Genomic DNA, 27,561 nt, shown 5'->3' with positions numbered 1-27,561 from the left:
GTTTGGATTTACCCATCAGATGAAATCAGAATGTTATACCAGACACCACTCATTTTTATCAGTTTTACGATCTTATGGTTAGGGTTGTGTGATGTAACTCTGTGCGGTATCCAGTGTTGAAGTCAAGACCATGCACAAGACCAGACATGAGACCATGCACAAGACCAGACATGAGACCATGCACAAGACCAGACATGAGACCATGCACAAGACCAGACATGAGACCATGCACAAGACCAGACATGAGACCACGCACAAGACAATGCACAAGACCAGTCACACGTAACACGGTGAACAATGACAACGTGATCCTTTTGTTGCAGTTCATTTGAAGAGCTTGAGACTTGAATTCAGATTGGAGGTCTTGTGTGGTCTTGTGAAGGTCTTTAAGTGGTGTCGTCTACAACACTGGCAGTATCCGGATTCGATTTAACGGATGTCTCAAGGATACTTCACTTTAAAAGTGTGCGCGGTTAATATCCTGGTGCTGTCAGTAGAAATAAGTCATACCGGTGATAGAAGGTACCATTTCAGTTCAGCTTCAGGGTTCCAGTCCCCTCTTGTGCCGATGTTGCTTGATCGCACCGGTTGCACCAGTCTGGGCTCGCCTCAACAAGAAGATCATCCAAACTCCGGGCTTGATCCCAAACTGTTTGATTACAACCTCTTGACTTCACCCACCCAAAGTCAATGCAGTCCAGTCAGGCTTGTTCAGCTCTCCCTGCTGAGGTTGCGTGACAGTGGAATAGGAAATGAAAACGTTACAGTTTTTGAAGTATTTACTTGGGAGAAAAATGTTTGACCTTTTCTACTTTCAGTGGAACAAACAGAACTGCATTTCAGAAATCTGGCGTCACATATATACAAAGCAAATCTTGCCATTTACATTAATTACAAAAAAATTACCAAGTTTGCCAAGGAACTCTTTGCACAGTTTGCCACTTAACCACTTCCTGCTGGGGTAGTTATCAATGTTGATGATGCTGGACCAGGATATTTATCATTTTTTTGTTTTCAAAATTCTTTAAAAACTCCCATCTTCATTTACTGGACATTTACACCCACGTGAAGGACTGTCTGGTGGCCCCTCTAGCCCGACAGACAAAATCTATTGATGCCTGCAGCCTTGTAAGAAGAGCCCAGATTGTGTGGTGTTATATAACTTTCTTTTGTTCACGAACCTGGCTCAGTGCACTGCTGACCTCAGGGGCATGATTAGCATGCAGCGGTGCTGTGTGGCTCATCGCTGCGGTGGTGGAGCGCTTTTGTCCCCGGTGGTAATCCGCTCGCTCTAAATGCCCCAAACCGTGGTGTACCATTTCAAACAAGGCTGGATTCTCTCCACTTTTGAGAGTAAAATAATGTCGGTAATGCCCAGCAGCCTGGTCTTTTGTTCCAAGTACGGTCTTTTGTTACAAGGCCCTGTTCCCTTTGTCTGAGTTCGGAGACCCTGGCCACACATATAAAGCATACATGTTTGCATCTGGAATCCCCGGCAGAAAGTGGTTAAAACAGGTGATAGATTGTGCAGGTTTTGGCAACCTCAAACTACAGGCATAATATGACCCAATAGATGTACACAAGGGACTTTGAATGTTCACGTTTGGAAGGGTATTGTTGCCAAATTCAAAGACATTGACTCTGGTATGGAGACATAAATTTCCAAATTCAACAACAGTTGATATTCCAGACGGGAAAAAAAATGAAGCATATCTAAGGGTCAAGCAAACAAACAAGCCACTGGAAAATTTTGTGTCTGAAATGTTTATTGTGCTTATTACTATCACCTTGCCAAAAAAAGTATATAAACTTTATATATACTTTTGAGTTATCAAATTCACACTGAAAACACGATCCATGTCTATATACAGATTATCGTTCACAGTTCTACTTCCAGAGTGGGTTGCACAAGGGGATGATTATCAACCACTTTCAGTGCATCTAAATCTGGAGAGACACAATCACTTTTAATGTTATCCACGAACAAGTTCAGTAAAGAGGAGTTCAACGTAAAGTCTTCATGAAATGAAATCAAAGGGTGCAGGGTAAATAGAATTGGAGACATACTGTGACACGAGAAATGAGGTTAGGTCATGGGAATGACCATTATCTCAATGTAGAGAAGTAACTCCATTCCTATTTGGGCCAGGTTCTCAATTGGATCAACAACCCTTTGTGGATATCACCTCCTGAATTCTTACAAAAGAATGGCAGATAAGCAACTCTTCAGACAATTTCATCAAGCAGAATCCTGTTCTGATGGGGACTCACACTTAAAACAGTGTGGGAATCAAACACTTTGAATACACATTCACGTGACCCCCTTTCGTCAGTGTATCACACGACGGCAGTACTGTAGTCCAGTCAGCCATCACAAGTCCTTTCACGAATCCCTTCACAAAACCAGTCACACCCCCCTTCACAAGGCCAGTCATAAGTGAGAGGGTCAGCAATGACAAAGAATGCTGTTGTCACAGTTCATTTGAATAGCTTGCGAGTTGGCTTAAGACCTCATGACTTGATGTGATGGGCATGTGATTATCTTGCAGGGACTTGCCATGGACTCTACTACCACACCTCACGAGCGATATGCCAAAGTAATGAGCTGAATGATCTTCTAGTACACAAGGCAAAAATGTTACTGTGTACACTCATTTCATAGGAACCCGTTTCACAGGGATGGGGACTATTTCCATGGGAAGGAAGTTGCTAGAGGTAAACAAATACTATAGAACCATGCTTACCTTTTGTTTGAACTTTCAAAACCAAAAAAATTACCTGGTACGGTCTTGCAGGTGCTCATTTCTGATCACCAAGTTGCATAATAAAATTAATTTTTCAATCAATAACAGTAAATTTAAACCTTCTGGCAAGCTCTCTGTAATAAAAAAAGAAAATGAAAATTATTCTGTCCATCTTTTCAAAAAAATCTAGAATCCTCTAATAAACACATTTCTATAATTGTCACAAAGGTATAAAGGCTTCACAAGCCTTCATCAACTCTTAAGTCCTTTCTGCAAAGTTTCAACAACTTCTGTTGAAAGAGCCAGATCGTTCAATCAGCACCCATCACCATAGCAATAAGTCCTTAACCAATCAGACTGTGGCTAATATGATGCATTCTTCCATGAACTGCATTTGGTTATTTTCAATAAAAGGCCAAGGCAATCTCTAAATCAACTGGTTGAGGCTGACAGTTGCCACTATCTTCCATTCGTGTACACGCTATCTGCAGCCACAGCCACAACTTCCTCACAAAGCAAAAGGCTACCCGGCACAGTGGCTCAATCAAAGTCCAATGACTCTGCCCATTATTGGCTGCACGTTTATACACTGTGATTTAAGCCAATCATAGAATACACGCTGTGGTCACTTGACATGATTTGACGAATCCAACTCCCTTTTAAAGAAAACAGTACCCAGCATCAAATGATCCTATTCAGCTCAAACCCCGATGCACCAAGGTACATTTCTCTTCTGACTGTGTGGAACAGTGAAAAGAATTGTACACTACGATGATTACTTCTCCTGTCTAGTGCACCGAAGTTGGTGGTGTAGTTTAGCAAGGGCCAATGATCTTTGGCTTCAGTGGAACATGGAACAGAATGACTACAATTACCCTTTGGAAAAGATTCCTCTTCTAAAGCAATGAACAATGTGAACAATGCTGTACCAGAAAATTCCAAAAATCACCAGGTGTCTACACAGTATCAGACATTAAAAACACTGTGCATACTCTCCAATTAATGTTCCACCTACTATCCGTCGTTCTGCATATTTGAAATCTTCAGGCCGGCTCACACATCATTTGTATTAAATTTAAAAAGCAAATGATCAATTGAGTATTGGTAACTTTTCCCTAAGGACAGGAAACACACATAGAGCATATTTGAAATCATATCAAGTGCAAAGGATGCTGACTATGCTTTTAAGCAATTTTAGAGATTTAACACACAAAGACACTCATTTTTGGCACCATTTTCAAATAGGCCTCATCACAATAAAAGTATATACATAATGTGGGATGCTTATACATGACTTACTGAAATACATGAAAGTACAAAATGCTGAAATTGTTAAGTTTACCAAAAGCAGTTTAAGCGAAATATCTGAAATGCAAGAGGAATAGATGATTTTAAAAACTGTAATCTTTCCTGACTTCCAACCCCCAAATACTTCTTTTTTTCCCACCATCAAACACCAGTGACCACAGTTATGATGCGGTTCACTAACTTATGGAGTATGGATGCATATATTCAAGCAGTGTTGTAGTTGAATCCATCAAGAGTCCCCCAAAGTCGAGCACAAGCCATTCGGTCTTAGGCTGAGCCACATGCTAATTAAGTGAGTTCTGACGTAAGCAGCCTGTTTGTTTCACACGGATCCCGATTGCAATCAGTTCACTGGTTCACTAACACCAGAACCCGCCTAATGGACAGCGCAGACCAGATTTGGGACCAATGATTGAAACCCAGATCTGCGTGAAACAAACAGGCCCAAGCACTCCTTTGCCAATGTACACCCCCGTTACTCATGACCAGTCTTGTGAGAGGACTTGTGACTGGACTCATGAAGGGAGTTGTGACAGGACTGGCGATGGACTCCACTACATCACTGCATTCAAAAGTGCAGAACCAATTCACCTCCAATCACAGACCCAATTCTAAGCTCCAGTGGGATCTGTTGGAAAAGACGACGGAAAAAATCCATCCTCCAACATTCATGTCTCTGATTCAGGACCATTCTAAATTTCCTGTGGGGTTGTCGCCATTACACCACCACTCCAACTCTAGAGCAGTGTTCATGAAATGACCAGTTACATGCAAATTTTATATCAGTGAACCAGATTCACTTTTATGTAAAAAACAATTTGCATGGGGACGTGCCATTAACAACGAGTATACAGTGTTCGTACACGAAGACACCCAATAAAAAGTCTGTGTATCATTAACAGGACTACAACGACCAGCTGCGCACAAGTCAGAGGACATTCTTTGAGACGCATCAAAAAATTTTTCAAAGAATATTCTTGCAGCTCACTCACGCAGAACATTGCACGATCTGGAGGCAAAGAAGCACTATTTGGCTATGTATTATCGGGCCAGGTCCGATTTACTTGGCTACGGCTGGGCAAGATACACAAGGCTATGGAAGTCATTGACTGGCGGCTGCTGTAATTTCCCATAGACGCGTGTTACTCCCAGCCACAGCCATGCTGATTCGGACGCGGCTAGACTGGCAGCAGCTGATCGTCTCGCTGAATGTGTCAGTTCTCTCCCTTCGTATGATCTTAATTCTCTCCCCTGAGCAGTTTCTTGCTAGTTATCCCATGAGGCCCCTCAACCCTTCTGCCACGTCCATGCACCCCTTTCTGCGAGGCAGAGCGTACAGCTCTACTAATACTGCAGCAAACTGCCAAGTTGAAATAGTGTTCAAATCAAGGCAACTGGGCTCACACAACACAGTGAAAGCCATTACGGTGCAACCATGCTACAACTGGTGCTTTCAGGTGCCATTGTGGTTGGTTAACTGTGTGGGGTTTAAGTGTTTTGGGAGATCGACAAGGTGGGAACAGTGAAGAATCAAGGGTGACAGACAGGGTTACTCGTCTACTGCCTGTTTTCCACAAGGTTTCCCCTGCCTATTCAACGGGGAGGCGACCCACTTCACTGATTTTAGTGACCGCCTCAGGCCTTTTCTGTTGAATTTTGCCACCTCACACTTAAAACAGACAAACATGGAAAAAGGAAAAGGCAAAACAATTTAGATGGTTTGAAATAGATCAGGTTCAAATTGTGCACAATGTTTGAGAGGGACACAGAATACAAGATCAATTTATTTTAGAGGGGAAATTTTGAGTAAATGTACTGTTAGGCTGTTTTGAATTTATTTGAGACCTTTTCAAACATATCTGCTTATGTTTTAGGCGCTAACATTTTGGCAAAATTTGTTTGACCACCTCAAACACATCAGTACCCCAGGGGAAACTGCGATTCTGCTTACGGTGAACAGGCACATTCAGGAAAAAAAGCACTATGAAAAAACTGAAGTTTTGACTACAGAATACTAAGTCTGTTTTCTTAAAATTAAAAAGAGAATTACAGAGTTCCTCAAACTACAACACCTGGTTGCAATGCACATAGATTTCTGCAGAATGTGAAGCAGATGAAAACTGACATATGTGTATAAAATTGAAAAACAAAAACTGAAAAGAGACCAGTAATATTAGCTATCACTGTTCACATTAAGTAACCTCACAAAATACGGACAAGAGAGATAATTAGGCAAATAAACATGTACAATTCATAAACATGGGGCCATTCACAAGGCATTTATAACTGTAGACACAATACTAAAGGTTTAGTAAAAATAAATGCAGGTGGGTTTTGTGGCAACAGATCAAAAAATCCCCATCAGTTATCTTTCAGTGATTAAATTTGTCCAGCAATCATGCAAACATCACCCACAATTCTGGGCACTGGTACCGAAGAAAACATCCAAGATTGTAAAGTTATGATATTACGTCATATGTGGGGACCATGACAACGATACAGCACGAGTTCTAAATCAATCCCGTCGTTCTATGGACTAATATAATCCAAGGAGATGCTATGACTCCAGTGGCACATGACATAGGCATTGCGGGGGGGGGGTGTAAGGGGTGACCCTCCACCAACAAAATATCTTCAGGGGTGTGAGTGGCTACTTAAAATTGAAGCCGAATACAGCTAACAAAAAGCTGAATTGTAAAAAGTTCCCATACTTTTGTATAGACCAGGTGTAAAAAAAAAAAAAAAAAAGAAAATCCAGGTCAGCATCTAAACAAGAAAAGCTGAAATTAGCGAAAAAGCTGAACTCACACCACTGAATTTTTGAACCAAAAATTTTAAAAAGTGGGAAAAGAAAGTGTACCACCAACCTGCTTGGTCAAAACGTCAGCGCCGACCCCATACTACTGTTGATAGTTAAGCAGTGCGTTGGTGATGAAATTCCCCCCTCCCAAAAAAAGTACGCTTTGCCCCCTTCCCCCCAGCAGTGCCCGTGGCACCTCAATCATGTGCACATTCTTCAACTTGATACACGAGTATTTTGACAAGTCACGACAATCGTCTGAATGAAGAGGCACGTAACTCACATGTATCCTGAGCAGGGGGTATACGACCGCAGTAGCGGCTTCTAATACTGTGGGTCTGCCTCAAAGAGGAAGAATTACTAGAAAGCTAACTCCTCGTTCCCCGGGCGGAGAAGCTTGGACACCTTCTGGGCACAGACATATTGAATTCATGTTTGTGGAACAAATATTGAAGTAGGGTGGACAATTCCAAATCATGGACCCTAACTGCAACACGCAAATGATATACAGTGCAGGTTTATCATTAGCACGACACTATCCTCAGCAAAATTTATTTCCAGCGAATATGCATAAATGCATATGCATTTGCAATCAAAACATTCATTTGCTGCTTGTGTGCTGAGTTGTGTTTTTTTTTTGAGAAGTGGCTTCATTGAGGCATCATTTTTGAATACAGACACACATATGCAAGCAGTTGTACGAAAGTGCTACAAAGATTTGAGTTTTTCCATAGGTTCGTGCACAAATGCGGATGCGCCCAGCAGGCTTCACTTTCTAAAGCTAGTCAGCTCTCTAGTAATTGAACATAGCTCTATGGTCTACGTTTAGAAGGATGCAGCTGTCAAGATGGCGGGTGAAGTGGGCGAGGTGGGTGTCTTGGGCCCGGCTTGCTCCTCTCCACCGCTCAACGTCGGGGACTGAGTCGCTAGGACCTCCCAAACCCCAACAAACTGCAAGAGTGATTCGGTAAATCACGTCAGAGAGCGAGAAATATCCCCTATGTTAATAACTCCCTCTGTAGTCTTGACCCAATCCACTATACAAAAGGCATTCTGCTAATCAGGTTATGCAAATGTACTGCTTGACATGAACATTACATTTTTCCCCTTTTAGTATCTATAAGAACGAGGATTTTTGTCCTTAATACTGAAATATTAACCCTCCACATCCTTGACACCTTCATCTACCTTTTCAATTCATTCTCGACGGTGCATGTGTTACAAATATGCCTTTCATTGTGTGAAAATATGCCGCGTTTGTATCATGCCAGAAAGAACCAAAGACACAGCCAATCACGCATCAAACGTTCCTCAGTAATTATAACAAAATTTGCTGGCTGCATGTCGGACAGAGGCTCAACATGCTAAACATCATAATACCATCAGTGCATGTGCAAAGGGCAGAATTTTAATGACTACTATTAGATCCAATTCCATAGAGCTGCTTAAGCACCAAATTTGCATGAGCGCGAGAAAGCCTTGCTTGATAAATCAGGTAACCAGCCAAAACTCTATGTGATGTATATTGTTTTGGAATCATGGTCAGCTGTCTTTTGGTTAGCATGACAATCAGATAGAGTTTGAGCTGGTAACCTTTGTTTTTTTAAGCAAGCTTTTTCATACTTAAGCAAATTTTGTGCTTAGCAGCTGTATGAAATCGGCCCCTGAACTCGAGAAATTGATCACTCCACTGGCCTTCAAACACATAAATGTACATAAATCTTTTACAACACCACCACCTACGGTGTACAAGTTCCACCTACTGTGTACAAACCATGCCAACCCTGTTACATTGAAAATGTAGAGCATAATGACTGGAAATGTCTGTATGTTTCCAACAGAGAGATTTACAGAAAGGTAGTCCAAGCAGGGAAATGTAATGCATGTTTTTCAGAATGTTAAGAGTGGTTGAGTATGAAGGGAAAGTCTGTCTAACGCTTTTAGGTTAAAAATATATGTGTACAAACAAGGAAACCTTGATCAATTTACAAACTTTACATCCCTGTTAACGAAAGATACTTTCCCGTTATTCTCTTGTTACAAAGGATTACTACTTACATGGAAACTTTCATTAACATTGTGGTGAATGGCGAGCAAGTTTGTGAGGTTTGATGTTACATTTAACAAAACTTACTACGCACAAACCTCAACAGAATTAAAAATGCTAATAAGTAATTTCATACAAAATCTAAAAAAAAAAAAATATGGAAATTAAAGTATTTTAGGGGGGTGCATCAGCGATGGTATGAAAAGAGGATACTGGGACAAGCCAGCATTGCGCCAGCTGCCCATGGAACCGGATAGAGACCGGATGGTACAGGATGGTACTGGATGGAACTGGCTTGAACTGGTTTGGTTTTAATTTGGGCGCTGACTTTTTATGAAGGTAGCAGGAGTGGCAGGCGTTCACAGTCAAGATGATGATGATGATAACAATCCCATTGTCATATGAGTGTCTACTTTGGCGGTGGTGTCTTCCCAAACTTGCGTCAGCTGCAATGCGAAAAGAAGTGGTGAGGCAGAGGGGGAAAATCAAAACCAGAACTGGCAGTGGGAAAAGTAAGGGAAATAAGAGCGGGCACCATCACCGAAAACCAAAGGACGGACGCGGTTGAGAATGGTCCGAGGACCACTATACAAAGACTGAAACAGAGACCTTCATCAGCGATAGGAATATACCTGTGGCAAATGAGGGGAAAAGCGGCAAATCCAGGCTCTGAGACTGGGGGGAAGGGGTCAAATAGCAATTGGTTTTTCCAAAATGTGATGGTCCGATTTCTTGTCCATATGTAGGAGGGTTTCTGTTCCTCCAAAGGAAGGCAGTAGCACCAACACCTCATAAGCATTGATGCTTTCAATTCGTTACAAAACCCTCCAGAGATCTGCAGCATGTGTTGGGAAGGGGGAGGGTCCTTCCTCCCCTCACTCCCCAACTGCTGCTGGATGAGCCACTAGAGGGGGGTAAGTATGTGCTCTGCTAGGGGTGCGATTGGAAGAAAGTGAAATATCCAGAAAGTAATCACCAGAGGCTTCGAGAGCCCCACAGTGGTGAAGGTTCGTTGGTATGCACTTGTGTTTGACCATAGAGGAAGGACACAGAAGGAGTTTGAACTGCCCGGGCTACAACATCTGGCCAAACGTCACTCTCTGGCATAAACGGTATGTCCATAGTCAGAGTGCAGCGAGCGCTTGCTACACACCATCTGTTTCACAACCACAAAACTCCTTTGTACCCTATGATCGCCAACGCAATTTTTCGCTGGTAATCTGCATCCTTAAAACTTTCTGTACTGAGGTATAGGAAATTGACTATTCATGCTTTGTTGGCGCTTGGTATGATCTCATGACAACATCAAATTTAATGCTTGCGCAGTTGCTTGCATTACGCTGTGTGCCCCAAATCTCATGTGCCATCATTTTGTTCGAATCATTTTTATTTCAGCATTTTGCACAAAAGTGTATTTGACACATCATGAGATTTCATGATTACTCTCTGTTCCTTATGTACTTAACTTTCTGGTAGTGGTCAACATTTTTTGACCAGTCTTAGCCAAATTCGTACCAAGTCTTTGAACACTAATGTATTGGAAGGAGGAGCATAAAATTAAAACCTTTACATGAATGATGGAACAGAATATCAGAATACAAAATGTTTACTCATGATGGCAAAAGTAGGTCTAATATCAGGGATTTTCTCTCTCGATTTCCTGGTCAAAGCAGTAATTTGTATTTGATTTCAAATAAAACACTGCGACTATCTCTAGCATATTACTGTCCCTGCTTGGCTGGCTAAGATGCAGGCAGTCATCGGGCGTTTTTGGAATGTTTTCTGTTATTTGTCCGAGTCGGCGCTGACAATCATTGAACACTTTGAAGTGCCAGAGTAGCAACTCCGTCCGTGTCCTTCTATGGTTTGACAAAAGGAATCCCTTACAATAGCCATTTCTGTTCAAATCAAGAACACCTTAAAAGTAAAAAAAAAAGATTTCTCCCATTTCCCAATGTTTAAAAAAAAACCTGAAATCAGGAAAATCCTCATTAAAAAAATCCTGAAATCAAGAACAATTCTGACAGGATCTCAGCACTGTGTCTTTTGGCTAGGCTTGGCCCGTCAGGTGGCAAAGGGGCTCATAGATCTGTGCCATCATATCCATCTTTGCCTGGCCTTGGGACCCATGAAGGACGAGTTCTGCTTTGTGTTCATGTAGCATGTCAGAGCAATGGACAGTGACGGTGACGGTGACGAGTAGCTTACCTCTTTGTGTCCTTGCAGCTCCGTCTTGGACAGGGCTTGCACCACCTCTGCTAGGATGTCGATGTTGGCGTGGACCAGCTGAGTCTCCATCTGGATGCAGTGGAGGGAAAAGTAGTTCCGGTTCTCCATCGTCATGATCTGGCTCTCTTGCTGTTTGTGGAGACGGAAAACAAAGAGAACACGACAGTTTAACCCTCCTTTGGTTTTACAGCACAAATGTGCACAAACGCCCACAGTCACTGGCGAGCATGTGTTTTCTATGTGGAACTCAAACATGCACAGGTTCAGTGTGTACACAGTTGGTTGCCAGCACAAAATGACCCAGGGTCTTTTGTGCAATCCTCTTCACTGCATTTGGTTTACTGCACAATGATGCACATGACACAGTGAAGCACAGTTGTTGGGCAGCACAAAAGTGCAATCTGATATTCCTTTGAGGGACTGTTGGTGCAGTGCACAACACCACACAGCTGCACTTCTTTGAGGTGTTCACCAAATGACTTCAGAATGAGTGACTTCAGCATAGGAGGGCTAATACACATTCCAAATACAAGTGCAAGGAACTACATTAACCAGTCCTCAAGAAAGCATTTTCAAAACATCTGTATAGAGTTGTTGTCAAACATTTGGAAACACTTGTCAAATATCAGCACAAAATGGTGGAACTGATGATTTTAGTCACTTGGGGATGGCATCATTTTTGGACAAATCTTCAGATCAAGGTTAGACATACTAACCAAATTGGGATATACAGCTAAATGCCACAAATACTGATTCGCTAGATTCAGTTGTACAGCAATAGAGGTTTTTCACGCAACGCAACATGATGGGCAAAGGCATTTCAGAGAGCGTGTCACGTCTGTGGAGGCACGTGCATTTTCGAATCTGTGTATTTCTATTGGAAACTCGTGTACACTGTACACCAGAATGTTGAGAAACTTCAATTGCGCGCATTTCCACGCACATCTGTGTAAAGTGAACGCCGACCAGCAAAAATCACGTGACTGAAAATCCTCCATTTGTGAGACATTCCTCACCATAAAGGGCACAGTTTTCAACACTCTAGAATGCACCCACTAAGTGATATTTGCTAACACAACGGGCCAGGCACAGCAACCAAGTTTAAGTTCAACACAACGGCTGCCTCCACAGACTTCTTGGACTTTGTGTGTGTGTGTATGCAAGATTTATGGGAGACTACTGTGTTTAAACATCAGCTGGTGGTGAGTGGGGCAACGCTTGATGTTTTCAACCCCTCAGCCAAGCTTGAGCAAAAAAATTTTCAAATTGTGTCGACATGTCCAGTCCAAAGTGGTTGAAGACTATGTCTCCTTGACAAACAGAAATGTTGTAAAAAAAAAAAATATATCAGGCCATTTCTGACCTCAATTATCCTGGATTCCAGCTGCTCCACTTCTCCGACGTGGTCCGATCCCTTGACGGTGGCCGTCATCTTCTTCTTCTTGATGCTGCCCATCTTGGCCAGGGCATTCTGGTGGTCCTTGACCAGCCCTTTCTCCAGCCGATCCCCTAAGTCCTGCAAGGGGAGGTCGCAGATCAGAGACACGGCTGTTTGTCAGTAAAGCTAGCCGGCTGAAGCATGCAGGCAATTAATGTCTCGAGTCAATTCTGGGCAGCAGCGTTTGTCTTTTCTCCCAATATGTAACACAGACCTCCTTCCCTCACTGTCTGGCTTTTCTTGCAATATCTAATATTAAGTCTCACCCTTACATTTACAAATAGGTCATTGGGGAGACATTTTATGGTAAATTTTCCAGCATTAGGGAGACATTGGCTTTTAGGGGGACATTTCAGTGTCTCCCTATTTTCAAACTACCAGAAGGAGGCCGAATTTTACCATCCAAATTTTGAGAGATGATAGATTAGGGTCTAAAATGAAAACATACAAAGTTTGGCTCACATCAGATCAGGGAACATTGAATTATGGGCCAGTAAAGTTGGAAAAATTTTGTGCACGTTCTTATGGGAATGTCTCCCTAATGACCCATTAGCGGTAATTAGTATTTTCATTTTTATCTCAGTGCATTGTCATAGGTTTTCTTTCATTGTATTGGCTTGGTTTATTATATGATTACACTGTCCTCATGGACCACCTGAGTTTTCAATTCATGTGGACAGGAACTGTTCAGTTACCACCCCTAGTATCTTTTTTCCCCTCCTTTTGCAGTAACAGTTACTGACAATCAACTACTCCTTCCACTCGATTTGCCACAGAACACAGACACACGGGGGGCCATTTGACCATTTGTGACTGAGCGTTCAATTTTGCCAAGAATGAATCTTTGCACGAGAGGGTGAAGGTCTTTGGACATCTAGCTCCAGTCCCATGGTATCTGCGAGGGGATAAAAAACAAACAACGGGGGGATACCGGTAACTAAATACCAGAGCTCACCTTGTAAGCTTGCAGAAGGTCCAGTATCAGGGCTATCCTCTCTGCCACATTGTTATCTTCTCTCTTTCCCTGCGGGTAACATTTGAGGGAAAAGGGGAAGACATTAAACAAATGCACACCAATGCTGAAAAACATGAAAGGGCTGCCGATACATTGATGTTGCAATGGTACGTGACACAGAGAGCAACAAAGTGCACTGTATCTTAAACCTAACTCCCAAGGGTATATATATAGAATCACATTGATGTTGGAGGATTCAGGACTTATCATGAAACTGTGTGGATCTGGGCTGCCTAGAGCAACGTTATGAAATGTTGAGGTGCTCTTCTCTGTCCGTCCAGCCACCACTTTTCTTTATACTGTAATCTCGCGCTTTGACCTGTGGACCCTGCACGTCCCCAACTTTACCTGGACAGTCACCCAGGGTCTTTGAGAACGGCTTACATCATGTTTCCAGTCAGAAACGGCTGAAGACATAACCCAAGGGGCACGAAAAAAAACCATGAAGCCGTAAAGTAATGGGTGTTTGCATGTCACTCATATTCTGTCTACGTACGGTAGATCTCAGTGTATGTTGTCCTTCGGATAAGCCAATCTATAACTGTAAATGGGGACCTCTACTTGAAAAGCTGTTTTTGCGAAGGCCCCTTTGTCCACACGTAATAACGACAAGTACGTTCATCCTTGAAAACAGACAAGTACATGGTTAAGTATCACTTATCATTTCGTACACTGGAGAAAAGGGAACAATCCCATCCATTCCCTGTGAATATTAATTTCAAACTTGAGCACTTTCTGAGCATCATTCAAAGGCAAATCATCTGGCAAACTTTTGAAGGCATTACTTGAAACTTCTTCCTGGATACTGAGGTGTAAATGAGTAGTGAAGTAAAACTGGCTTCTACATGAAGAGGGCACGACAAAAGAAATGTTCCGTGCAAATCCTAACATGAATGCGGCTATCATGAACTTCATCTTGGTCCAAGTCTAAGGCCCACAAGTCTGTACATGTTGATGTTTACTCCAGAACAAAGGAAAAGTCTTCTTAAGTATGCACTATCATCTGGTGGAGGCCATATCATAGTACAAAGGCAACTTATCTGGCAAACTTTATTGAAAGAATCACTCGAAAGAAATTTTTTTTCTCAGACAGTTCTTCCTAGACACTGATGGGCGCAAACGAGTGGTGAAGTGTGATTCGCTCCCAAATTAAGTGGACCTGAAAGACTTGTTGCACGCAAACCCTGACATGAAATGTGGCTATCATGAACTTCATCTGGGTACAAACCTAAGTCCCACAAGTCTGAACATGTTGATGTTTACATCCAATGTTTACTCTAGAACAAAGGAAACTCTTCAGCATACAACATCATCTGGTGGAAGCTAATACCAAAACTGGTGTAAACAAAGCTTAAGTGATGTCAGCAGTGTTTATCTTGAAAATCATAAAAACTGCATTTATAATGTAATTTACATCAACTGAAGTGGTACGACTTTGCCAGTTGGCCCTTTTGAAAACCCAAATAAGACTAACTGCTGAAGTCCACAGGCTGGCCCAAAACATGTCTGTGCATGTTGTGTATTTCAAAACAATGGCACTGACGCAGCGATAATGCTCGCTTTAACGACCATTCTGGTTTTCAAGATGTATTTTTGCATTGGGGCAATGTTGATTTCTGTAACAGGTTTTGCCCTTACCCAATGTATATTAATAAGCACTGTATGCTCAGTGCTTGTCCGAGAGCTTGCCAAAAAAAACTCACAAGCTTACTGGTTAAGACATCTGCACTAGTAAGCAGGATGTCGTGGGTTCGAGTCCCACCCGAGTGAGCTTGTGAGGTTTTTTGCAAGCTCTCGGACAAGCACTGAGCATACAGTGCTTATTAATATACGCTGGGTAAGGGCAAAACCTGTTATATAAATTACCATTCTGGTATTTACAGAATAGGTTAAAGCCACAGTATTTGACTGCCTTTCAGCCCGAAAGTAGAGATTGTGCTGTGTGGAGCAAGTTCACCATTGATATCATCAAGGAAGTGTGTTTTATAACCACTCACAGGTAGGCAAATCACCTGTTATTTGGACCAGGTACCGTAAACTGATCGATTACATGCACTTATAGACTGGTGTTGTGAAAAAGCGTAGATCACTCTCTTGAATGTTCCAAAACATTGGATTTCCACTGGAATTTTGATTGACTCAGTACTGTCTATATTTTTGTTGTGAATGTTTAAGTATGCTTTTCACTTTCCAACCACATTGTGCAGACAGAAATGGCAGGAAACCGTTGGGAGATGCAGTGTGAATTTGGCGACAGGGACGGTGAGCCATTCAAGGATGGGGAAGCCAAGGGCATTACTGCAATTTCACCTGGCAAAATTGCCATGACAGACATAAACAAGAGACGCGTGGTAATATGCAGCACAGATGGACAACAACTGGACAGTTATGAATTACAGGAACGTAAGTGTCACGCTGTGCTTGTTTCTTACAGATTTTTTTAACCCTAACTCTAACGGGTATTTTGGCTAGGGACCCCGTCGGCAGCATCAGTCTGCATCACTAGGATGTTACCTGCCCAGTGTAGCAACTACCAACATGTCAACTATGGCCCGCTAATCTGTGGTAGCTAGCCACCACAGGATCCAACAGTAGCAGTGTGCAATGGGACGAGCTCCCACTGTCTCAACACTGGTAGCCTTTTAGGCATTAATGTTGATTACCTAATGTATCAAAGCCCACAAGACTTTTATGCGCACACCTGCTGCACTTTGCTTAGTCTGACGGGGTTAGGGATAATATGCACTTGTCAACACACTTTTTCTCAGAAAGATGTCTTCGTACTTCATGTAACCATGGGGTACCTGTTGCATTTGAGGGCTATTTTCAGTTCCATTTGCGTGACCTTCTTCCCACAAGGTCCACACGGCATTGCAGCTATCCCCAATCAGGATAACTGGTTGGTGGTTGTTGATGACTCTAAGTACGTCAAGATGTTCCAGAGCAACCAGTTAGCCTTCGAGTTCCCCACAGTGCCACCTTGTGAGGTCGACCAGAAGGATGTCCAGCTCCGCAGCGTGGCAGTGGACAAGAATGGCGTCATCGTAGTGGGTGACATTGAACGAGAGGTTCTGACTGAGCACAGTCCCCATAATGGCGAACTCTTGCAAACTGTTAAACTTCCATGCCAGGCCAAGCCGTATTTCCTCGCCGTGGACGACAGCAATCGCAGGTTTGCGGTCAGCAACCATTTGGGGCGACGACTCTTCATCACCAACAGACAGGGATTGCTGCAGCATGAGGTTACACCAACCGTCAGAGGTCAGCAGGGTCGGCAGCTGGCCAGCTGCGGGGTGTGCTGTGACAGCTCAGGCATCTACCTTGCCGTGTGCGTGCGGGATAGCGATGGGCCTGGACGCGACACAGGCCACCTCCACCACTACCGCGCCAATGGTTGGTTCCAGAGTTGCCTTACCAACACCTTGCGATTCCCAAAGGGGATAGCACTCACGGGGAATGGGCAGCTAGCAGTGGCCAGCGAATGTTGGGTGCAAATATATCGTCAAATTGTTTAATTGATGAAGCATGGATGCTTCGAAAAAGACTATCACCAGAAACATTGACAGTGCATCTTCATTTCTGTTTTGCTGTGAAGGCAAAATAAAAGCCTACACACACAACATCTACGCACACATCTACAAATAAACAACTGAAAACAAGAAAACCAGTTATGAAATTAATCCAGTCACGTCGCCAAAATGTACTTACTTCTTTCACAAAAGACACATGTACTTGTCTGATTTTGCAGCTTGTAAATTTGCATTTTGAAGGTGATCTCTTGCTGTGCCTAAAATTATGCGTATTACATTCTTTCATTCATTTATAATCATATCTACCAAATCATATATATTTTACCAAAGACACCTGTATTTGTCTGATTTGCAGCTTGTAAATTTGCATTTTGAAGGTGATCTCTGCTATTGCTAAAACTATAAGTATTACATTCTTTCATTCATTTATAATCACAAATAATTATGTATATCCTTTGTCACTTAAACAGGTTTGCAACAGCCTATGCATGTGTTGAAAAATAAACTCATTTCGGTTGGAATGGAAGCCACCAGCGTCTGGTTCAAACTAAGTTTGACCTGCTATTTAAAATGAAAGATTTATGTTGAGAAAATGTAACTGGCTCAAATCCGATATCCAAAACTGTGCAGTTCATTTTGTGTGAAACACTTCCAAAAGCCAGATGACATGCAACGGTGACTGGGCTGTCCATTTCTGTCCAAGAATATGGCCATGTCCGTGTCACATGTGCTTGACAGCAGCTTTAAAATGAATCAAGTCTGTGGCTGTGGCTGCAGGCACTTCCCATACAGTTGTGTATAATTTTCAAGCTGCAGCCAAGTAATTTGGACACAGTCTTGGGGCTCAACAAGGTGAAAAGTCCAGGATCAGGGACTAGAATATTGCCTAGATCTCCACGATACTTTGGCAATGTGTGGTCTGCAACTATGTATTGAAAAGAATCCAAAGTGAGAACAACTGAAGTGTACCAAGGTTTCCACATTCCACAGTTTGTCTCTGGTCAGATTGACGTTTCGGAATTGACACAGCAACAAGGCTTTTTTTTTAATTCTTTCCTCCTCCAGGGTTGGATTGTACAGACAGTTGTAGACACATGTTGTCGAGTCATGGGACTAGACCAGTGTTACTATGATAATTAGCTGACAACAAACAACTTTGATAGCCTGCTATCGTTGTTCAACATTGATCTGGTCAGGATCTATTGCCCTGAGTAACAGATTGAGCTGCCTCTCAAACAGTTGAGGCAGTGTGGCAATAGAGGGTGCTGTCACAGCTCTCGCAGGGAAAACGATTGCTGCGCATGCTTGAAATCGATGCGATCACTGACCAGAGACGAAAGACTTTTTGGGGGGCCTTATGGCAGTTTCAATGAATTTGAGGTTCTGGATGGAACAAACAGGATTCAAAAACTGCCCAATTCTGTGATATTCAGCTAAATGCAGTTTGCAACTGTAATAAAAATCCCACCAGAACACTTGAAATGTAAATTTCCAGATCACAGCAGTTCGAATTACTATACTTCAAATCAAGTTTGAGGCACCAGGAGGAACAGAACTCCACCGGCAACAACATTTAAAAAAGTTGAGTGGAGATGATGAAAACCACATGTTGATAAATCTTGAATGAAATAAAGGGCTATCTGTGAAAACAATTTTCGCTTTATTTTTGTGCATATTACAATTGGTAGAAATGCACAAATTTCCTGGTAGCTGGGATGAAAATGACTGTTGATTGTCATCCTATTTTTTTTTTCCAGGAAAACTGCTTTTCAAACCTTCTGTTCAATTTGAGTACAAAATACATGTACGCAAGCAGTTTAAAATATGTACACTCAGAAAAAAAAGAAAAGGAGACATTTCACTTATCTGTAACAAAGTCTATACATGTACACATGCGTGTATTTGGTATCTCTCAAGTACTTGGAAGCTAGAATCAACTTTGTTACTAGAGCCCTGTAATGAATCGGTCCTAAATGCTGCCACCATGAGATCAGAGTTCATATGGCGATCAAGAGTCAAGATTACTTGAGCAACACGGCCACTGAAGATTCAGAGAAGACCACATCTGAACAGCACTTGCACGTGCCCTGTCTGCAGGAGAGTGGGGTGTGTGGCATTTACCTTGTGCAAAGTCCCAGTTCCACTTTGAGTAGAAGGTAAAACATGTGCAAACTTTTTCTGGATGGGGGGCACGTGTTCTTGTAACAGATTTTGGATTTGGAAATACGGTTGTTCCACTCAATAGACTGAGTCATTAAATCCCATCCCATGGATTTTCGACTGGGTCCACATGTGGAGACAGACGATGTGTTGAACTTAAATTTGATTGCTGTAATCGGGTCTGCTTTGTCAAAAGAAAACTGATTTATATAACGGGTTTTGCCCTTACCCAACGTATATATTGATAAACACTGTATGCTCAGTGCTTGCCCAAGAGCTTGCGAAAAATTCACAAGCTTACTCAGGTGGGACTCGAACGCACGACCTCCTGCTTACTAGTGCAGACGTCTTAACCACTCGACCACCGAGCTTGCCATGGTCGGCTGGCCGGTCCGAGTCAGGTGTAGCAGCGTTATATAAACTAACATCTCCCCAACGCAAAATACATCTTGGAAAAAGAAAACTTCTCTATGACAGGGCCTCAAAGTCTCACCAAATGTTAAAAAAAATTGTACAAATATTGTACAATTAACTTTCCAGCGTCAACACTAGAAGTAGAGGTGCTCGGCTGTATTGGAAAAGTTTGTGGGTGTATATACAAATCTCCTTCACAGATTGATTGGGTTTGCCGCCGAATCTACACAAGTGGGTAGAATCCAAATTTGCCTCACCTGCACGCTGTGCTTGTCGGCCAATGCAGCAAACTCCACCGAGATAGCCTTCAGGCCCGTCTTGATCTTGGGCCAGGACTCGTTGACCCCCATGGCCCAGGTGGAGGCCACCTGGCTCTCGCTGCCCAGCATGTTCAGCTCCTTGGCCATCAGCAGCATATCGCTGGCGCTGGCTGACAGTTGCACGGACGCAGTCAGAGGAAAGAGATTGCAAATCAGAAAATGGAAACAAGGTATTTTCCCCAATGAGAATATTTAAGCTACCTTTTGAGTTCGACTTCACAGTCAGATAAATGTTCTCATTATTGTTAAACATTTCTGGTAATGAAACCAAACAAGGCTTCCTTAAAACACCCTAGGCATCGAAGCTTGCAAGCCTGGGGAAAATTTGTAGAGAGAAGCAATTACGGTTTTAGAGGTGGGAGGAAAAACCCAAAAGAATATTCTGGGTTAAATCCACAGAATCAGGTAGGGAGTGAAAGCCCAATCCACATGTGGACCCAGCCAGGATTCGAACCTCGGCCGCAGAGGTGCAAGGCGAGGAAAGGAACACTACAGCAACCTGACTCCTCTCTCTTGGGGATAAAAAGAACCATGAGCTACCCATCAAAGTACGTCAGTCTCCTCCGAATCTCTCCGGAGGTTTTTCTCACCTGCGGAACGGAGGGCCATCTGGTCCACGATGTGCTTCAGCTGGTAGATGCTGGCAAAGAGGCGCTTGACGTGCTCCCGGGCGTTGCTGTACTGCATCTGCGTGTCCATGGGCACCAGCTCCTTGGCCGAGAGGGCCAGCGGGCTGGTCACGTACTCGTCTGGGGTGCCACGGAACTGCTCCTTGATCCTGTGCTGCATGTCCTGGTTTGGAGACGCCATGGAAAAGAAGGAACATTTTGGTAACATTTGTAGAGTATTATTAAATCACGTCGACAGCGAAACACTGATGCTGCTCTGAGTAGAGATAACGTTGAATTTGTGTGCGTGTCTGTGAAGAATTCCAAATCATGTACTTTAAAAGCAATGTGCAATAGCAAATAACACACAAGCGCTCTTTTTTTCCTGGTAGAATTACAACTGTTATCTTAAATACGTCATGCAGACTGAACACAAGTCACTGTTTTCTTAAATGTCTTGATGTTGTCAGTTTGTCCCTTGGCACATTTATCCATCACTCAGGTTTGGAAAAAGGTCACTAAACAAAAAGTGGAAAATTTATGTGATGAAATGACACCTTACACCAACACACCCACGATGAGATTGACAACAAATGTGAAAGCTGCTTTAGTTTTTGTTGTGGAGTATAAAAATGGTCAGGTGAGTGCAACGTGAAAGAAGTTTTCTAAACATATGTAAACATTTAAAGAGTCTGTTTAATAAAGGAACTTTATTGAACTTTCCAATGCTTTGTCCACCCCGAAATCACCCTTTTTTAGGGTTGGGGTTAAGACTGATAATTCTCATTTCAACCTTTTCTAACACCGAACTCAATAAAAGCTGCATACTCACTGTTCCTTGAAAGGTTAGAAAATACCTGATGACATCGCTACTGTGGAACACGGGATGTCTGACAACCAGCGTCAGGAATCGTAAAAGGGCCCTCCGCCGACCCTCAATGAACTCGCGGTTGGCTGGGGGAAAAAATCGTGAAGGTGAAAAATAAAAACGGCCGCTGAATTGAGAGAGCAAGCTCTGCTTGAGCCTTTCCTGGTTAATTAAACCATGTAACGTGCTCCAGGTCCTAGGCTCCCTCTTTGCGACTACTGATTTGTAAATGCTACTTGCTCATACAGCCTTGATGACATACTGTTACTGCGACTCGACATGCGAAACCGTCTCGCACAAAATGAACTGGTTATTGGATTGGAAGGAGGGACGGTATCAGCGACCTTGGATCACGTCTGCTGAATGTCCATTGGAAAGCTGGTCTAGGAGAAACAGACACTGCTGTACAGTATCTATAATTCTGTGTGAATCAACATGGGTCTAATGCAGCTGTGAACTTAGCACACTATTTATGAAGTTCAACACAGTAATGAAAGCATGGTTTAAAACCCCCAAGGGTTGCTGGCCCCAACCTTCCCCATTCACACAAAGTTAAACACCCATATGGGACTTTGTGCACAGAGGCCGTTGGACTTTGTTTTTCTGAGGTATGCCAAGCCAGCTGTTATGGGCCTACCAGACCTATCCCCACAGAATTAAACACTTTACTACTGTTTAATTCTGTGTGGTTGGGGAAGGTTAGGATTAAGCGCTACTACCAGTGCATTATTTCATATGCACATTTTTCACATGCAGATTTAAAGCACAGATGCTGTTCTTAAATCTGGAATACTGTCTATATAATTATGCATACTTGTAACCGTCCTGAAGGCTGAATCTGTAAAACATCCAACCCAATGCTGGATTGCTTGTACTTCAAACAGTATTGGGCTATCACTTCTCTACATTATCTGTAACCACCTAGGCTTTTGTACAAGAACTAACATATTCAACAGATACAACTTTTCTCTACACGAGGTCACTTTAATCACTGACAAGAGACTAGAGAGAATCTGTTAGAGTGAAGCTGCAAAAAGTTTTTCTCAGCACAGTTTTTCTGCAATTTTATACCATTCTTTAATGCATGACAACTCTTCTATTTGATTAAATGTATTGAAAAGGGCACTTTTAGAACCTTTAAATTATCCACGCTTTCCTGGACAACTGAGGGCGCTGTTGCTGTGATGTCATCCAGAGAAGACATACTTCAGTGCCTAGGTTTTTCTGTTCAAATTGTGAACCAAGAATTTACTTACTGCAAACATTTCTGAGAAAGGGATTGATGCTTGCTTATTGCCATGCATATAAAACAACAATAAATAAGTAAAGAAGAGACAATTCAGTCCAGCAAAATCTACAAAAATGCAGGACTTTTCAAGTGTAAACCAATGTAACATTGAGGCTTTAATCCTGAGATGACATTGCAGTTTTGCCCGAGAATATGGAAATACTAATTAGCATAAAAACCAAAAAGGCGGTAAAATACCCTCTACAATAGTGAAACGAAAGTTGAAAATAACGTTGTCTGAGACACAAGGGTGTGTTGCTAGGATACGTTTCAAACAAATTGATTGCAGCTCCCCTTTAAACTCCAACAGGTCAGCAGTGTTGCAGTTTGAGTCATTTGGTAAGGATGGGTCTCTGCAGTATTCAGGTGACTAGAATAGTTTTACCAATAATCCAATCAAAATCAAGCAAAGTCCAACACATGGTGTCAGTTGCCAGTCACTCCACGGGACAACCGCTCGGTCCCCACCCAAACAAAATCTAACAACATTACCTAGGCGTTTGTTCCTCAATCCGATGAAGATTGATCATAACGTATGGTAATCAAATCAGCCGAAACTTGACAAAAACTACCGTCGATGCTTGAGAGACTTGGGGTCGTTAGGGTTAAGAAAATGACCCGATTTGTTGGCACGGATTTCATCCAAGGGCGGTGCTTTAAGAAAACCAGATTTTCAACAAATCCAATCTCAAATCCACACTCTGTGGCCTGTCTGAAAGACTGGACCCCGTGTCTTACCTCCAAGCATTTTCTTGGGCGGTAGTCTAGGCACCATTCTGTAGGGGTAGCGGGATATGAGCATGTCGTACAAGGCATCAAAGTCGCTGTACCGCCGCATCACCGACGACTTGAAAAACTGTAGAGACCACAGGCATGTTGCAATATAACGGGGGAGGGAAATATTTTCAATATTCATACACTGTTCACTAAAAACGGAAAATATCAGAGTCAAAGTCTTCAATTCCAAGAACAAGTGACATTGTAGGCATAAGAAAGGTAATGCAAAATGTTTCATTTGACACATCGTGACGGAGTGACGGTCAGTTCTGATCGCACTGTATTTAAATGACATTTCTATCTGTAATTTATGTTGCAGAAACCAAACGTTGCCATGAATGTAACATACAGGAATACAGCCATGAGAACGGTGTGTTTGTACGAATAAGGAACACTTCACTTCACACATCTCCGGGACATTGTATGTCGAGGCTAGGCACATACTCTCGCTCAAGAATTCTATACAAGTTAATGGATTTTGTGAAGCAATTTGAAAGTTTAACTCACAGGATGGTTAATGTGACTTTAATGTGACTCCACACCCCCAATTAACCTTTTTCAGTCCCATCAAGATTGTTCTAGAACCTTTTTACAAGTATTTAATTTAAATGTTACCATTTTACAACATCTTCCAACTTGTTTCTAAAAGTCATCCAATTTGTGAAGTTATTTCAGGAATTGATTCTTCTAAATACTGTCCGATTTTTCAGACATTGCCAAAAACATGGCAATTTTGGGTTTAACCGTTTCGCGCCGGGAGGCGGCTAGAAACGCCGTAAAAATTGAGATCCTGAGCCCGCTTTTCAGCTATTATTCTCAGCCCACGCTCGAGCGAACACGGTGAAAGACGGCAGACCCTGGCTCTTATATATATAGTAATTGGTCTTTGTGTGTCGCCCAGAAATGAAAAGACCGAATTTGCATCATAATCACCAGCTTCACAATAGTCCCCACTTTGAAAAGAGGCAACGGGAATGTGGAAGGGTGAGTAGAGCCGCATGCCACCGTACAATCAGCCTTTTCACCGTGTAATTCAAAGCGTGCACAGCACGCAGGGCCACAAATTGAGAATTTGCGGTTTGGCAGGTGGCCTTTGTGGCTAAGCGAGGCTGGAATTCTTGGAGTTGGTTTTCGGAAAGAAATTCCCGTCGTCAAGGGGTTAACCCCTTCGCTACTATGCAACTACCGCACCATGGTGTGAGGATTAGTGCCTACCACACATACAGTCTATTCACCATGCAGCTGCTGGTTCAATGGGGCCTGCTGCTGGACAAAGCCCTCCATTCAGGGAATACCACAGCCCAGCAGTGAAGGGGTTAAATTCCTAACATTTTCTAAAAGTGGGATCCTTGGAAATACATAAATGTCTTGCTTTGTCCCCACATGATAAGTCTGGTGCCCAACCCCATGGCTCACCTCACTTTTGACTTCATACTCGACATGCTTTAAGAGTAGTCCCTTCTTCTCCGGCACCAGGTCGATGGTGACTGAGTCCAGGGCCACCAGGTCTTTGTACGTGTAACTGAGGACATTGGGATTCTTCTCTCGTCGGACCTGAGCACTGAGTGTCCTCAGATCAGACAAGTCACCCAAGTGAGGCTTTGGCAGCTCTGACAGAAGGTAAAAATATCTTGCAGTCCGTGAAAACGCTCGCAAAGGAACACAACATTCAAAGTCAAAGTGATCGCGTAGGTGCCACTTTGAAGGATCCATGCAAGGAATTTTTCTTACATGCACACGTCAAAGAAAGCGAAATACAGGACCACAAAATATGAAAACTTCTACCTTTTATTTTTGAGCACAAATCAATAAGAAATGCTTTTGGTTGTGAAGGAGCGCAACTGAATGTGAACGACAAGGCCACTTGGCCTAGATATTTTTGTTAAAGCTACAAAAGGTGGTGGGGAGAAATATGGTGGAAACTGGGTCATTCCATTAAGTTGGGGTCCATGTTTTTGGCATCCTTGTCACATCTGACAAAGAACTTTGGAAGTTTGGAACAAAGTGATTACATAATTCAAAATACCTGCCGGACAAATAAATGCAGCTTAAAGTTAATTTGAATCATATTTCCACGTTGACTTCCACAGGTCAGGTGTAAACAGGGACACCAAAAGTGACCAAACGGCTTACCCTCTTTGCCATAGTTCTCCAGCATCTTTTCACTGACTGGCTTGCCTTGCTGTGCTAAGGCTGTGAGAGCCAGGGCTTTGTACAAACCGCTACGCGTCAGGTACCCTTGTTTGTTGTCGGCTGCTTCCCATATCTACATAAAACAGGCACGTTGAAAAAAAAAACCAACGATGAATCTAGCTGAACAGCGACCAGTAGAAATAAAGAACGTATATTGTGAAGCAACGACGCACAACACACTCGCACAGCCCTATATTCAAACCTGCAACAGCTTTATATTCAGACTCAAATGTATATCCGTTTTGCAAATAAATAAATGAGATTTATTTCATCAACAATTTGCTTTGCACAGAAAAGTTACACAGAAAAGATAAAAAAAAGTTTCAAGCAACCACCGAAAAATATATGTACAAAAAAATGAAAGACTGAAAGACTACGGGACATGATTGCAAATAAAGCATGCAATTACAGCAATGTAAATACCTGGACATGAAACGGTTTGATGCTCTGTGGCCATGTTTATGACTCATTGCTAAAAGTATTGAAATTTCTCTCACAGTTTTGATGCATTAAAAACAATGCAACTGCCTGTGGCTCTTTTGCTTGCTCCGCGGGGTCATAATTAGGGCTGTGCCAAATATCTGAATAACCGAATATTCGATCGATTGTTAAATATTCCAATATTATTTTTTGAATTTGAATATTCGAATGGAAAATTCATGAAAAGGAATAAAAATTATCTTTTGCTTTAAATGAGAAAAACTACACTACGGAGGCTTGTTTCAAGCAGACTGAAATGGAAAGCATCAGGAATCTTACAACGATTTAAAAATTAAATTATTCAATAAACAATTTAAAAGGAATAGAAATTTTCAACACAGCAAGAAGTCTTGTTGATCTCTTCAATCTTGCTAAATCGTGGCTGGAGATGCTCCTAGATGTGAGAAGCTATTATTATACAATTGTGTGTGTTATTGCAACTGATTTCGTATATGGTTTGTTCATCAACAATCTGCCCCACCCCTAACATGGCAACCTTTTTACAGCAACTCAAGGTCTGTAAAGACGTAGGGCAGCTCGACACAGGTTGTCACGGTTGGGCCCGGGGGAGTGGCCGCGGCTAATTATTTAAATCGGTGCACCCTGATCTGGCCCTGCTGGATCATGACGCCCATGATGACACTCTAGGGGGTAAGCTTGACCAAAAACACTTTGATACTTATGTTCTCAGTCTCACCGTGCTCAGAGTTTGTTTGGGTAGACTGGACTTCACGAGTATCTTGATGAACACATCCTGGTCGACTTTCCCGTCTGCAGGGTTGGGGCAGACGATGTCGTACACCTCGCGGTAAAACGACGGCACCGTACCTACACCAAAGAAATAAAATGCTACACTGAAAAAGACCGCTCCAACCTAACAACATGCACACTTCATTCCCCGAAACACTTTCCGCAAATGTGGGAAACTTAGGTCAAATTACTAATTAGTTCCTCTCTTACCGTAGGCCAAGTCATCCGCCATGTTGCCTCCCCTTTCCGCTGGTTCGCTCTCGTCACATGTCCTATTAAATTACAAGGACCTTAGCCAGGCTGAGCGGCTCACGAGACTCGCGTACCTGCCTGCCGCGCCGATCGGCGCCTGCCTGGACAGCAATTTTTAGCTGGTATCCGCACACGTCAGCACGACTGATCATGTTTTTTAATGACCAACTAGGGGTCAAAAGTTTTTTCGCTAAAAAAATGGGGCGTTAATTAACCCTAACAGTCCTGAATCCTCCAATTTTAATATAATTTTGCACATATCCTAGGGAGTTAGGGTTAATAAGTAAAGTGAGGTGTTACAACAGATATATTTGCACCATTTTCAATTATCATACGAAGC

At 42.5% G+C, this 27,561-nt stretch overlaps 2 protein-coding genes across 4 annotated transcripts; one reads left to right on the top strand and one right to left on the bottom strand.

The window, feature by feature from the left end:
* Positions 1 to 1,743: 1,743 nt before the first annotated feature.
* snx8 (sorting nexin 8) lies at positions 1,744 to 27,310 on the bottom strand. 3 transcript variants are annotated; one of them, XM_087138758.1, is made up of 13 exons: positions 27,180 to 27,310; positions 26,917 to 27,047; positions 25,680 to 25,812; positions 24,963 to 25,156; positions 23,508 to 23,625; positions 21,446 to 21,567; positions 20,596 to 20,797; positions 19,943 to 20,115; positions 13,522 to 13,590; positions 12,492 to 12,644; positions 11,108 to 11,257; positions 9,228 to 9,345; positions 7,666 to 7,803 (listed from the first exon to the last, which is right to left on the bottom strand). In XM_087138758.1, the coding sequence occupies exons 1-12, from the start codon at positions 27,199 to 27,201 to the stop codon at positions 9,265 to 9,267; spliced, it is 1,548 nt and encodes a 515-aa protein (XP_086994884.1). In that variant the 5' UTR covers positions 27,202 to 27,310; the 3' UTR covers positions 7,666 to 7,803; positions 9,228 to 9,264. The 3 variants fall into 3 exon arrangements, with proteins under 3 accessions (XP_022102446.2, XP_022102445.2, XP_086994884.1); XM_022246754.2 differs by having other exon boundaries at positions 1,744 to 9,345; XM_022246753.2 differs by lacking the exon at positions 9,228 to 9,345 and having other exon boundaries at positions 1,744 to 7,803.
* LOC147798606 (uncharacterized) lies at positions 15,300 to 17,440 on the top strand. Its single transcript, XM_087139324.1, has 3 exons — positions 15,300 to 15,580; positions 15,789 to 15,984; positions 16,441 to 17,440. The coding sequence occupies exons 2-3, from the start codon at positions 15,795 to 15,797 to the stop codon at positions 17,094 to 17,096; spliced, it is 846 nt and encodes a 281-aa protein (XP_086995450.1). The 5' UTR covers positions 15,300 to 15,580; positions 15,789 to 15,794; the 3' UTR covers positions 17,097 to 17,440.
* Positions 27,311 to 27,561: the final 251 nt, after the last annotated feature.

Source organism: Acanthaster planci, linkage group LG07 (assembly GCF_054643075.1).
Source record: "Acanthaster planci isolate LZ-2023a linkage group LG07, COTS_SCS, whole genome shotgun sequence".
In the NCBI taxonomy this organism is placed as follows: Eukaryota; Metazoa; Echinodermata; class Asteroidea; order Valvatida; family Acanthasteridae; genus Acanthaster; species Acanthaster planci.
This window is presented reverse-complemented; position numbering and strand designations above follow the sequence as displayed.

Bases quoted from the DNA above. Each gene is read 5' to 3' on its own strand.
- LOC147798606 (XM_087139324.1), top strand. From the start codon at position 15,795: ATGGCAGGAAACCGTTGGGAGATGCAGTGTGAATTTGGCGACAGGGAC. The intron at 15,985-16,440 runs GTAAGTGTCACG...TCTTCCCACAAG, and splicing joins CAGTTATGAATTACAGGAAC to GTCCACACGGCATTGCAGCT.
- snx8 (XM_022246753.2), bottom strand. From the start codon at position 27,201: ATGGCGGATGACTTGGCCTACG. The intron at 12,645-13,521 runs GTGAGCTCTGGT...CTCCCCTTGCAG, and splicing joins ACCTTCTGCAAGCTTACAAG to GACTTAGGGGATCGGCTGGA. The intron at 7,804-11,107 runs GTAAGCTACTCG...TCACTCTTGCAG, and splicing joins AGCTGCAAGGACACAAAGAG to TTTGTTGGGGTTTGGGAGGT.